The sequence below is a fragment of the Hippichthys cyanospilos genome, chromosome 8 (assembly GCF_059441005.1).
Source record: "Hippichthys cyanospilos isolate Australia breed blue-spotted pipefish chromosome 8, RoL_Hcya_1.0, whole genome shotgun sequence".
Classification (NCBI taxonomy): Eukaryota; Metazoa; Chordata; class Actinopteri; order Syngnathiformes; family Syngnathidae; genus Hippichthys; species Hippichthys cyanospilos.
Window position 1 is genome coordinate 13,746,357 of NC_142376.1, and position 14,264 is coordinate 13,760,620.

The 14,264-nt window shown below is 38.4% G+C and overlaps 1 protein-coding gene and 1 long non-coding RNA gene across 6 annotated transcripts in view; both read left to right on the forward strand.

Annotated features, from left to right (window-relative positions):
* The first annotated feature begins 3,319 nt into the window (after positions 1 to 3,319).
* Positions 3,320 to 8,435, forward strand: LOC148420241 (uncharacterized). The gene is made up of 4 exons (XR_015866460.1): positions 3,320 to 3,400; positions 4,407 to 4,503; positions 7,259 to 7,400; positions 8,093 to 8,435. It is a non-coding gene; the product is annotated as an uncharacterized LOC148420241 (long non-coding RNA).
* Positions 8,436 to 13,576: 5,141 nt separating this feature from the next.
* The window catches only part of mymx (myomixer), a 31,329-nt gene continuing 30,641 nt past the window's right edge, over positions 13,577 to 14,264 (forward strand). For 2 of the 5 annotated variants that reach the window (XM_088421444.1, XM_088421445.1), the window contains exon 1: positions 13,577 to 14,117. In XM_088421444.1, coding sequence (XP_088277570.1) covers positions 13,620 to 14,117 — 498 coding nt within the window. In that variant the 5' untranslated portion in view covers positions 13,577 to 13,619. The remainder of the gene's footprint in view (positions 14,118 to 14,264) is intronic. The other 3 variants (XM_088421446.1, XM_088421447.1, XM_088421448.1) reach the window with 2 other exon arrangements.

Consider the following 14,264-nt stretch of genomic DNA (forward strand, 5'->3'; position numbering starts at 1 on the left):
GTTTGCGGGTGTGAACAACGTCACCAAGTCCTCATGTTTGAATGCATTGTGGTTAGTTCCTTCTATGCTGTTGTTCATCATGTCATACGACATGAAACAGGGGCTCTCGAGCTTATTTGGTCTGGGGACGCCGTTCGAGGAAGGCATCAAAGGGACCCCATCATAGACCTGATAGCAATTAACCACCGTGGACGTTTTTATTTTGGGGTGTTCAAGCACTCCTAAAATTGAAATTAATGTATTATTCGTAGTGTTTATTACAATTCATTTGAGGAAGACAGAAATGGGTCTCATGGCGGAGGGTCGTTTTAACCACGCTCAAAAATAACTAAATGATTTTTTTTTTTTTTAAAGTTTAGTTTAATATCACCCCAAGTGAATAAGACACAATTCTCAGTTTTTGCCCGGGTTCCGAAACGATCTTTAAACATGTATTGCTATCTCGAATTTATTTATATAGCACTTTAAAACATGCGTTACTGCGCACAAAACGCTATGGTATATAATACAGACAAATAATAAATCGAAAAACAATACGTGATATCACTTTACAGGTTCTTTTGTACAAATAAAAAGTACATGAAAACTATATTTATAAAAAATGGAAAAATGAAGAGTGGCAAATAAGTGTTCTGAAAAAGCTGTCTCAACACAAATCAATAGAGGGCGCCCACCTATTTCTCATTACTTCAAGTTTACTCCAACTTTAACTGAGTAGCTGTAGCGTTACACCTCTTTCGGTATTGGGCAAACAACATGAGCAGAAGCTCCAAAGGGATCACACACTGTTGAGCATTGCTTTTTCGCTATTCATTAAAAAGAAAGAAAAAGAAAAGTGCCACGAAAATAGACACTGCCAAGCATCAATCATGAAGGTCTATCAGTAAGAGTACAGTTTATTCTAGATTTAACCATTTGATAACCTCAGAAAATGTTCATATTGGATCGGCTGTATCTATTCCTGTTAGTGTTGGAGAGTATATGTAACTGCTCTCATTCTGCGTGATTACCTCATCCGTTTTCCTTTACGTCTAATAGCTAATTAAATGGACAACTGAGTTTATTAGGTTTTCATGCCTGCATTTTTTTTGTTTTTGTTTTTTTGCATGTGGTTTAATGAATTCATCAAATGTCACAATTAGTAGTTTTATTTGCTGTTGACATGTTTTTTAGGCATTCACATGATTTGAAAATATTAAAAATGTAAAATACATAGACACACCCTGCATTATGCAGGTTCATTTTACAAAGCATTATATTTCAAAGGGTTGGTCGAGACTGATTAACCTGGTTTCATATGTTCAGCTGCAGTGAAAGTAGAGACTTGTCCAAGGATTATGGCACTGAGAAAACATTACAGCTGCCATGGACCTGCTTGCATCACTACTCAGTTTGATCCTCTTTAGGGGCGCTTTGATGGATTCGTTGTGTGCAGGCATTTCATCCCCTGTGCCAGCTGCATGTCAAGGACAATGGCCAGACTGTGCGAAGCGACAGCTGCCAAAAGCTGCTACTTTGAACTCTCATAGGTGATTACAAGATGGACACAAGATGGAGCCCCGCAAAATCTTAGGTGAATGAGACTGAGTCTACATAAATAAAGAGGCTTAACAATCGTGACTGCTAAAATACACACAAAGAAGCTTATACAAACCGTGATCACTCAAACTTCCCAAAACCTGTCCACACAGCAGTACTTTCTCACACTGTTGATATTACACAATTGCAGTTAGATGATGTTATTATCTGGAAGAAGTCCCAACACTTTTGGGGATGTGGCAATGTAACGATCATGTCTGGGTCACTTGCTTTGTGTTTGACCTGTTACGTGTAAGCCTCATTTATCTTAATGATATGGGAAAAGATACTGAGGCAATCACAAACCGTTAATGGTAATGTTCATCTGAAGCATATTAGGGAACCAGAAAGACTTTCTCATGGAGAACCGCAGTGTATTCTAGCAGAAACAAACTACAGAATATTGTAGATGTTTTTGATGGGAAAAAAAAGTAATGAGTTCAAATCTCAGCTCCATCCGCATTGTGTGGACCTTGTATGACTCAAATGAGGACAAACTCAAAAGAAAATGGATGGCTAAAGAATGATCCAGCTACTTTCACACCAAAATTCAATTCATTTCTGTTGTACAGTCGCGGTAAACTGTCATCTGGCTTGTGTTCACACTGCGGCGTGTGTAGGCGGAGCGGTAATGGCTACATAATTAGTGTTACATCAGCATATAACTCACCAATGAACTAAACAATTTTGAATCCTTTCTCTGTAGATTTGAATCGCTGTACTTGTTGTCTTCTCCTTACATTCTTGCATTTAACTTGAAAGGGACTTGTATCACAATAATTCATCTTCTTTAAGAACCCTGTGTTGAGGCTGCCTAATTTTTATGCAAAAAGTGTTAAAAAAATGCTCAAACACACGTTAACATGGGTACAATGAATGGATAGTTGAATCCCCAATCTCTTGGTTGGGAGAAGATGACTCCTACCACTGAGCCATCCTGCCCTCATGTTTTTTTTTTCTTTTGGATTAAGATTTCAAAAACATTAACAGAAAATCTAACATCCTAACATCTCCAAATTTTTCAGATGTTTTGCTTTTCTGTTGATGAATATCCATGTTAGGTCACAGTAAATGTCTTTGTAAGTTTGTTGCTTGTCTATAGAGTACACTGGTGTTTTGTTTTTTGTTTTTTTTTAAATGATGTACTCACTGATGCACTAAATTAAAAGAGTGCTGTGTCAAATTTGTCTGATTTATTAAAGTGGAACCAGTAGCACCATATTGATGAATTTGCTGTGTGAATGCACTCCACCATTTGCTATCATGAAATTGAATAAGATATTGAAGATACGATAGAAGATGATATTTTTATGGCCATGTTATGTTTAGCTGATTTATTAGGACAAATTATGTACAAAATGAATGTATCAATACAGCTGGCTATAACATATTGAAGATACAATTGTTTTATGGCCATGTTATGTTTAGCTGACTTATTAGGACAAATTATATATAAAATGAATGTATCAATACAGCAGGCTATTTAATTGACAAAATATTACTCATCATTCATTGTAAAATCCCAGAAAAAACACATTTTCAAGAATCCCTAAGACATCCCTAAGACAATCCCCTGCGTTGCTTCATATTTGAAATGGCTTGCCTATCCTATCATCACACCTGTCAGTGTTTGCACGCATTGCGTCATCCATCTGACCCGGCAATGCCACACTTTGACACATTTGTTTAGTGGTGTGCTCCACAACTTTATAGCCTGCACATGTGGTGTCTGTCTGTTGGAGGGACAGGCACAGAGAACAGGAGTTGCCCAACTGTGGAATAGCTCTGCGTCAACAACAACAACTGCTAAAACCAACTGCTGGTAGGTATTTTGTGGGCTGGCACCATGATGGAAGAGCTCTGCAATGCTTTTTGGCAGCAAAATGTATCACATGTAGCTTTTTTCCCTACTCGATCACATTCGTTTTATTGTAATTATAAGCAGGATGACTTTTGTACTCAATAGCATTAAGAAATATCAAGAAGTAAAATCATCATGATGAGGCACATACAGTACTTGAACTTGATTGATGTATCGTCAAAATATATATATTCTTTGACCCTCTCTTATACAGTGGCCCTGAAGTGCAAATCATAAAAACAAATAACTAAACAAATAGAAAAAAAAGGTCATTGCAAAGAAAAAACATTTCAAAAGATGAAAAACAAATGTAATAAAACATCACAAACAACAAAAAGAACCAAAAACATATTTCACAGATGAAACACAAATCATAAAAGCACCCAAGAAAAATAAACAAAAAATACATTAAAACACATTAAAATGAAACACATGCACAAACTCAAAAATTACAACCAAAAACCAACAAAAACTCATTAAAAAAGGAAAAGCAAATTATGAAGCAAACAAACAAAAATAAAACATTGCAAACAAAAAGAAAAAACAAACAAACCAAAAAAGATGTATCACAAACACGGAGCAAAAACACATTTCAAAAGACAAAAAAAGCACAGCAACAAACCAAAAATTGTAATGTATTTTTGGTGTTTTGTTTGTGATTAATTTTCTGTCTGTTTGGTTTTTTTTTTTTTTTTCTGTTAGTGATTTTTGATTTACAGTTATGTTTTGTACAGCGTTTTCACTATCGATTTGCAAATAAATTCTCGGAAATTGCAGTTCATTTTTTGGTAAAATTTTTGCTCGTGATAATTTTTTTATTATCTGTGTGTGATTTTTGCTTAATCTTTTATGTTATATGTTTTTTGTTTGCCAATTGTATTTAATCATTGTCTTTTTTTTCCATCTGCTGTTGTGTTTCTGTTTTTTTTTTTTTTTTTTTTTAATGTGCTTTTGTTTTTTTGTTAAGTTATTGGTTTTCGTGATTTGCACTTCTGGGCCACCGTACTACATCTCGAGATGATTTCCCTAAATGGAAGAGCTCCATGGCATATTCCCAAATTAAGGTAAGCACTCCTGCTGCGCTATACAGTCAAGCTTTTATCAGTCAAGGCCACAATCTGGTTGTACGATCACACTAAAGGACATGGCCCTACAGAATGTGAATGTGCAGACATATTCCCAGGATGTTAAATGCTCTGATTTGACTTCCGCAAGAGCTGGATAAAGTCAACAGCTACAAGCAGTCCAGCATGATGTCATAGAACATGATCTAATTCTGTGGCCAGATGATTGAATCATGCATTTTCCTTTAATTTGTGGCTTATTTAATGAACAGAGCTCTTTGTGAGTTTCTTAAGATGAACTTTGGTATGCACATTTGCTACACTTAAATAGAGCAGAATTGAGAGAAATTAAAACGTTGTAGCAGCTTTTTATTGACCAAACATTGTGTCCAATTACCTACGAACCAAAAAGCCATGCTATATAAAGAAAGTCTTTCAGGAGGATAGGGATTGAACAAAAAATCCATAATATATGAGTAATACCATCTATAATGATTTAAAAAAAAAAATCATCTGGGGTTCACTTGTTTGAAAACAACCCAAATGATTTGTAAGTACGATACACCGAGACTGAAAGTTTAGCTTGGTGAAAACTAAAACTAATGGACCAAGCTCATGGCAGTAGACCAAAATGTCCCTGTCAGTGTATGAATACAGTATGTGTGACGTAACATTGTAAGGCATTCAAGAAAACTGCTGTGGTGAAAACAGACTTAATAAATGTAGTCCATTTACTATTAACCATACAAATGCATCTTTGTGGTTTGTCATCCTTGTACTTTATTTCGAGGGCGTTTAATGCACATATTTTGGAGCAGTTGTTTAGAGTATGTGGTGCGCTTGTGGTTCTCCCACTAAACCAGCATTTAGAGAGTAAAATACATTTCAATGTGCAAAGAAGTTCAGGTAGGTGCTCTTAAGCTCAATTAAGGATAATACTTGCATTAGCAATACACTGCACAGTACTTCTTTAACACTTACTGCTTTCTTTCAGACTGTGACACCTTTTTTTCCCCTTGTAATAGTCATTTTTAAATTTCCCCTACTTTTCAAGGTCCATTTAATTTTTACTACCGTAATATACTTTAAAGTGTATGTGTAAACCCAGTGTATACGACTCGACTGAGTTCCTCAGATTGACTGCAGCAGGACAGACAACTGGTAGCATTTTCTCCTGAATGACTTTAATTATGTGGCTTACATTCTATTTTTGCCGTAAGGCAGCCGCACCTCCCCCTCCTCCTCCCAAAACAGTTGGGACATTGCTCCATGATTGCATGACAACTGTTTGAAAGCCAATTGTTTTTTCACATGCAGTTTGACAACACTTGCGTATTGTACAGTACTAAATCCAGTGCATATTCTTGCGTTCACTAATCTATCTGCGTTGCCTTGACTGTTAACACTATGAATAAATGACACGCACCTGTTTGGGATCATACTGCACCTTGCAACTGAATAACCTGTAAATACTGTGATACAGCCCACTGGTATGCACATGCATAACCTCAACACAACCTGTTAAAACTGCTACCATCGGGCAGACGCTACAAGAGCCTGAAGGCCAGGACTACAAGGCTGGCTAACAGCTTCTACCCAAAGGCCATCAGGATTCTGAACAAATCCCTCACGCATGAATCACCATCACCAGTCCCTTTACTGCATGCACACTGCACATTACAGGGATGCTGCTAACTACATCATATTTTGCACTATCATCTTCATATGTATGTAGTTATTCCATTCCATCAACTCCATATGTTCAGAATTTGAGTCTACTCTTATATTAGTGCTACGTTATCACTGCCCTTATTGCCCTATTAGTGTTTTTATTGCCTACTTTCTTTACTTGATTATTTGCTCTATTGTGTAGAAAGTAAGTCTGCTCAGTGAAGTGAACAGAATTAGAATTTTGTTGCATAGTGTTACGATGCATATGACAATAAAAGGCTTGAATCTTGAATATTCACAGATTAGCATTTTTAAAATAACATTAACAACATTCTTTCGGGTGCACTTCTACCCTGCATGCACACAAAAGGAATATTAAGTTGTTTTTTTTTCCCCTAATCCAATACCATTTCTCATGATGTTAAGCAATAAATCCTTCAAAAATAAATCAACTGTATAGTGTTGGCATTGCCTAATTAGGCTAACTTGATAAAGAAAGCATAAAAGCTAGTGCTGGCAAAAGATTAGCATCATAGTTGCTATCATTAGCAGTGGCTGTAGTCTGGTTGCTTTGCATTTAACGGCTCGGCAAAACTTCGGTTTCTGAGCTGTTTCTGGGTGAGCAAAGTCCTTCTTATAAAGAATCCACACCAATCTTCCATTATCGAAGGTGATACCAAGATGTGTTTGTTAATTTAATAGACTTCATTGGACTGACAACTCTCTACACGCTCTTCCATTTTCATGTCTTCCTTCTGCTTCTGAACTTGTCCTCCACTAAGGAACCTGCAGTATCAGGTTATAGCAAACACATTGACTGCTAATTAGTCTCCAATCCAGGGATCTAATGAACATACAGGATGAATAAAGTTAAAATGAAATTAGATTAGAATACATCGCGTAACTATGACTGCATGGTTACACAAATATTACTTAACCAAGCAATGCATATTTGAAGAGGTCTGTGCACCTGGTCAAGTAATAAACTGGTATTGATACTCTATTGTATCAGAAACAACTATATCAAATGATGTATTAAATTTGTACTTAAAACTAAATGTGCATTGTCACATTTTTGTCACAGTTATTCCCTAATTTGTTACATTGTCATCTCAAATTCCGGATGGACAAGCGCAGATTGCTCAACCCGTTGTCAACGATGAGCTCATCCATTCCTCAAACGGGAGGTGACATGAGTGAAACAAACGATAAAGACCAACTCTCAGGTGGGTCCAAGATGTTATGTAATGCCCTGGAGGCCACCTTGTATTTTAAGAGAAACAATTTATTTGCCTGATTTCAATTAAATCCATGCTCTGGTGAGTTGTCTCCCACAGTAAGATATTAAGTGTTGATCAAACTTCACTTCAAAAGAGTGTGTTGATTATTACCTATTTGTTATTTACCCATACTCAGAAGATGACAGAGAAGAATTACCTCACCTAAAACATGAGGCCAGTGTTGGAAATTAAGTCAAGATGTACTTTGGCTTACTTATAATCTTCCTGTTGCAGAACACGAATTCACATGAGCGTTATTTTTACAGAGATGTCATGATCACTGTGCGTCTCCAAGTATGTGAATGTGTAAATGCTTGTCAATGTAAATATATTCAGCTTCAACCCTTTATTGTATGTTTTTTGCATTAAAAATACTCGATTCTTGGCAAAGTGGAGTGACTCAGATGTGAAGTAATATGCACCAGGCAGACTGCAACTCCAGATCAGAGTCTGTTCATGTGATTAATTCATCACACTACACCAGGTCAACACAACTTATAAGGCTTGAAGGCAGCAAACCTTCCACTGGAATGACATCACAGGTTAAAGGTTAAGACTCTCTGAAAGTGATTGATACCTTTAGAGGAGTAAAAATAAGACACAGCCGTCTTCTGTTATTCTCCCTTTGATATGACTAGATTGCTTCCTGCCGCTGTAGAGCCATCACCATGGGAACCAATGCTGTTACATGACTGTGTGACCTCATCCAGCCAGCCTAACTGCCACCTGAGGGTTTCTTGGAACTAAACAGAGAAAAGTATGTGCGTGTCCCTGATCTGAACACTGATTAGCAAACCAGCAGCACAAAGCATAGTCTTGAACCAAAACATAACAATAGTTCCCCTTTGATGTTCTAACCTACAAATTACAGCGAATCAATAGAATAAAAGGAACTATTCATCTTGGTGTGGTATAATTTTGTTGTACAGATCCCCAAAATGTTATTACTCAGTTAATTTTCGATTAAGTGTCCATGCGTCACTGGAAGAGCAAATTTCTTAACACTTAATTCTGAAATCTACCTTGTTTTTTTGTCCAGAAATGAATATAAACGGACACTAACTTCGCTTGCAAGATTAATGCAGCATTTTCTCCCACTTCAAATCTAGCTCTCGAAAAACAGGGTTACAAATAACCCATTTATGAGTCCAAAAATGACCGAATTAACATTTTGTTGAATAAGAGCCCAAACTGTCTGGTTGTTTTGAATGAAGCGACCCCAGACAAAAGTTCAAACATTGTTGTTTTATTTAAAAGAAGCCATAAATTTGGGTTGATTTCACCCAAATACTGCGTCGGTTCTTTTTCGACCCAAAATTGGGTTATTTTTAACCCAACTGTTTTTACAATGTATGGCTTTCTTTTCCATGAGTATCTAATAAACTACCTTTTGTTATTTCAATAGCTTTATACAGTATATACGTACACTTTAAATGTCGATAATCTGACCTCCTTGACACATGAATGCACCTGGAACTGTTTCAAATTTCTTTGGTAAAATGTGCTATGACAATTGAATGATACGGCATATAGTGTAATGGTTGACTTGCACTGATAACAATGCAGGCAGCATGTGTTCAGTTCCCTCTCTGTGACAATGTGAATGTACAGTAAGTGTGAATGTTTTTCTTCGTGCCCTTTGATTGGGTTGGCTCGAGTGCCCCACGGATTATACAGGATAGAAGATGGATGGTTGGATGGAATTGATGGATGGATGGATGGATGAATGGCCAGCACTATGGGATGGGTTTAATATTGACTATCATATTGAATTGAATTGCATATTAACTCTAAGTCGCTGTAGAAATATAGTTTTACATATGCTTCAACATAGTTGTTTGAAACAAGGACTAAGGAGAACAGATTAGAAAAGCATGCATCATGGCGAAATTTTGCATTGTTGCCACTTGCCTTTTCCTGCCATGAGATGATCCTGGCAATCTTGCTTTCTAAACAGTGACTAACTTGGCATTAATCTCATCTGATGTCATTCAACACTTGATTCTTTGTGTGATAAGAGTGAACATGTTTTCAAGAAACGTGAATCAGAACTTCAATAATAGTCAAAGCACCGCCGGTGTTCAAGTGCATGTGTGTGTGTCAACGTCACCTGATAAGCATGTCGTCTCATTAGGGAAAATATAGCCACAGGCTTGCATAAGACGATAGTTGAAGTTATCTCAATTTTTTAGTGATGATGAAATAGGCTGATTTGGGGGACGGGTCTGGCATGTGCTTAAACTGAATATTACCTTTTACTAGATTGAAGTTATGCCAATAAGTAAAAATATTTGAGGTGGGCAAGAAAGGGGATCATGTTGTAAAATGTGTGGCATCGGTAATGACTTTTGATTCTCCTTTTTACAGAAACTGCAGCTGTTAGTCTACAAAAAAAAAATACAATTTTCTATAAAAATGCATGCTGTAAATGTCTGAGTTGAATTACAACCGCCTCCAGATGACCCGCGTGAGAGGTCATTGACAAGATGCGGATTCAGAAGTGTGAGCTAAGAATTAAGGAATTTTAAGCTGTTGAGACACACTGATAAGCATCGGAACAAATGTATGACTTCACAATTCAAGATGCACCGTTGTTTTCATCACATCTCATGTTTGTCGGTTAGAAAACAACAGGATTTTGTTATTTTCTTAACATATTACATTTAATATATTTTTTTTACAATTAGGCCGCATGGTGGACTAGTGCTTAGCATATCTGCCTCACACTTAAGAGAATTTGGCATTTGCATGCCATCACCTTATACCTATACAGGGTGTCCGGCTATAACAACTTAGCTCATCTTTTAACTGCACAAAACCAATGCTCCCGAGTTCCAACTCCCGATGTGAACAACACGTTTTTCTGAAATTACAGTCAATCCCCAATTCAGGGCCACTAAAAAAAAAGGACAACTAAGATTATTACGTATATTGCACTCGTTGCCAGCATTTAGGGCAGCAGCAAGCAAAAATTTGCTACTAGCTAGTTAGCAATTCTCGAGACCCCATAATGGCTGTCAAGAGCTTTCAGATTACTTTTCAAAGGCAGTTTAATAAACTTAAATGACTGAATAATTTGATGCTGGAAGCCTGACACACTTTCCTATCCAACTGATAATATTTTAACAAATCAAGCTGAGTCAAATACGCTGTACAATATCACTTATCAGTATCCTGCCTGTGGTTGATGTCAACAATTCATTAAAAAAAAATAAAAAGTTAAGATATTTGTCTAAAATCTTTCAAGAAATGAAATTAGTGTTACATTTGAATTTCAGTTAAAAGAAATGTGATCAAAAACATTTTTAAAATTCATAATTAAGTGGAAATGTTTTCTTGGTCTGCTCAGTAAAAAGAAAACATTTTAAAGTGAAAAATACTATATTAAATTTGAAACTTATTGTTACATTTTACATGTAATTTGAATTATTTGACAAATACTGTATTACAAATCCACATTACTATCAATTTTCCCCGTCTCATCTCATCTGATGGTGTAAATTTTGTGTCACATGCTGGGATTTGTGTCTCGCTCCATCCCTACTGACCACTGATATTTTTTGTATTTTTCATTTTTTTGTGGGAATTATCATTTTACACCCCCTTCTATTTTTAAGAAGGGTTAAAATAACGTAAAACTAGTCTAATCCAGGATCCGAGGCCCAATTTCCTATCTATGACGAAATTAGACCAGAAGGCCAATCATGCCTTTCTGATGACAAAGAGTAAGTGGAAAAGTACAGACCCCCTCTCTAGTGCCATTGCATATTCTCCTCTCAACCACAGCACAGTTATCGTTCCCTTTTCATGAGGGCAGCCATGGTGACATCACCCCCGGACATGTATTCCAAGTCGTACTTAGTGGCTCAAGGAAAATGGAAGAAAATCTCACATGGCCTGTGGTGAGAACGCATCAGGACTTTATTATCAACTTGGGCGGCAGTGATATCCGCCATCGAACTAGAAGCACACGGGCTGATACTTGGAAAGCTTCAAAGCCAGCAATGAAAAAAGATGGCACCTTTACAGAACTTTCAGATCATAGCAGGAGTATAAATTATCATTCATGAATTTAGACTGCAGAGTTCAACACAGGAATGAGATCTGTGGCGAGAAAGGGAGGACTTCCAGAGTAAACAACATAAGGAAGGTGTTACAGTAGCCTAATCGGAATTGGTTGGGAGAGATAGCACACCTGGTTCAAATCTTATCTGACAGTGTCTCTGCAAGCAAACAACTTTCCATCCTCTCTAAATATTTACAGGCTCAAGTACAAGGCGTGCGGTGCAATAAAATAAGGAAATGTCATGACGTTTACCCAAAACTCTGGAACCAGAAATGGCTTAAGGTGAATTTACATAATGTACTAACCAGCAGACAAATGCTAGAATTAGAATTAATTTAAAAAACAATGTTTACAAAATAGGAAGGAGCTCGTTCACTGGTGACTGTTTTTATATTTTGTATAGTTCCGTATACATTTGAGGTCTGCACTATATGTACACTTTATTTCTTCTTGCATCGTTTACCTCACAGCAAAGGAGCACTTCTTTTTTTCTTTACTGGGGGAATGGCTGTCTAATTGATAACAGAACCCTGCGATTGTTCCTCGTCATTAATGGAAAGTTGACGCTAGTTATGGTGCATTAATGCCTGTTTGTCTAGTTGCATGTCCCCCACGTTCAGGGCAGAATGTCCATCTCTGATTTTAATCTCAAACCAAGTCATATCATCATGAGATGACCTCATAGTGAAACCGGATCTCTTCCAAAAGCATCAGTACAACGTCTCGACTCCTAGAGCAGTCATGCATGTCCCGCTGTCAAAACTGACTTTTCCAGCAGCAAACATCTCACAATGGGTTAGGGTACATGCATCTATATTTCAACGGCTTGTCTAGATTTTATAACTGTCTTGCTGTTGACACTTTTTGATCAATTAAAATGAGATATTTGGCATTGCCTTTTTGTTAGCTGAAGATAAACTCAAAACTTCTAATCAGGTGCGATTTTCAAGTCAGAGGTCAAGTGGAGCAAAAAGTGAAAGTTCCTTTTTGGGGGAAAGTTTTCATCTGCTGAAAGATTGTCTACTCCCTCCCTGCAAATATTTTCCCTGCTCTTTGCCCTGATCAGCTATCCCCCGCTGCTTCAACATAAGCACCTCACCCCTGACATTCCAATCAGTCAGCCCAACATGTGCGCTGCCATCTCGGAGTGGTAGTCGGGGGTTAGCATCTGCTTGGCTGCTATTGGCCTCGCACGTGTGCAAGTGCCAGCCGCTCAGAGGCTCAAGGAGATGAGTGACAGGAGGCTCTGTTATGTGCTGCCGAAGAACCTGCGTGACAACTGTTTCCTGCAGATGGAAAGAGAGCAAGGCTGGTGCCTGCGGACTTTACTCTCACTTCTGGGTAGGCAGGGCTTACTGGAGCATCAGATTCTCTCTTCAAAAAAGCCTTGTCCACCCCCAGATTCTATTCTTCAAACTGAACAAGTCGGAGTAGGTGCGTGTGATTAATCTGAGGATATTACCTCATACTGGATGGGCTCTGAGGAGTATTTTAAGTTTTAATTCTGTTTTTTCCTGACCTTTTTTTGTCTGTAGGAGTTTTGACATCCAAAAGCTTCTCCGCCCCCTCCAAGCTCCTGACAGCGAGAAAAGAGAGAATGGAGAGGTGGTGACTTCATCCTCTCTTGAACCAACCCTCCACTCTCCCCCTCCTTCCAAGAGCGTTTTTTTTTTTTTTTCTCTACTCCAGGCAGAAACTCATTCAGGCAGCATGCCAGCAGTTTTCATCCTGCTGCGGTCCCTGGTTATCAGGCTCCTCAGTAGCAGTCTGGTTGGCTCACTAGTACAGCTCCTCAGAAGAAGCCTCTCATCAGCCGTCACGCACCTCGGCACAGCTCTGCGCCACGTCTGGGAACGTGTCAGCTCCCAAGAGTCCAAGGAAGCCATCGTAGGCTGCGTGCTTTGCATTCTCAACATGCACAAGAAAGTGGACAACTGAGCTCCGATTCACTTGCCGTGCCACCTTCCACTTGTCGGCAGCAAAAAGACTGGACAAGCAGACGTTGTGAGTGTGGAGAGCGTACAGAGGGATGTGAGAGACGTTTCTTTTCAGCGCCAAATTTGGTCTCCAGAATTCATTTCTCCTGAGGACATTGGATCATGTCTGAGAGTATTGTCAGGAAGATTCAGCCCTTCACAATCGGGACTAAGCTGTCTGTCCCTGCCGTGCCCAAGTGCCAGGAGTTTACAGAGACTTACCTTCAATGTCAGAACCTCGATAATTGCACACTTCAGCAGAACCTGAACTCGCTCTACCTCAGTCGACGGCAGGTTTACGCACATGGCCCCTGCCTGGTTGAGCCCACCGGGCAGCCGGTAGCCCCGGTCAAACACAAACAGGAAGACATGACTGATGACCACTTCAACCAGAACGTCGCCCCTTCCTCTGCGGTTTCCAGGTCCATCAAAAAGATCACAATCTCTGGGAAAAAGAAAAGCCCAGAGAACACAATTTCAGTAGGACTAAGACAACGATCCGTTTTGGGATCCACGTCCAAAAACCACAATAACAACAACAACATCGGCGGCGCATGTGATCCCAACCTTCCTAGGATTGTGGGAGTCGACTGCGACAACAAATCCAACTCTAAGTTCAAGGTACATGACACGGTCTAAATATGAATATCTTTTCAAACATAGATTAGACTCTTTAATCACAAGTCCTAGCCATTTTTATGTTTTGTAATATTTCTTTCAACTACAGTATATCCACGAAATTTTATATGTGTGTGTGTGTATGTATAT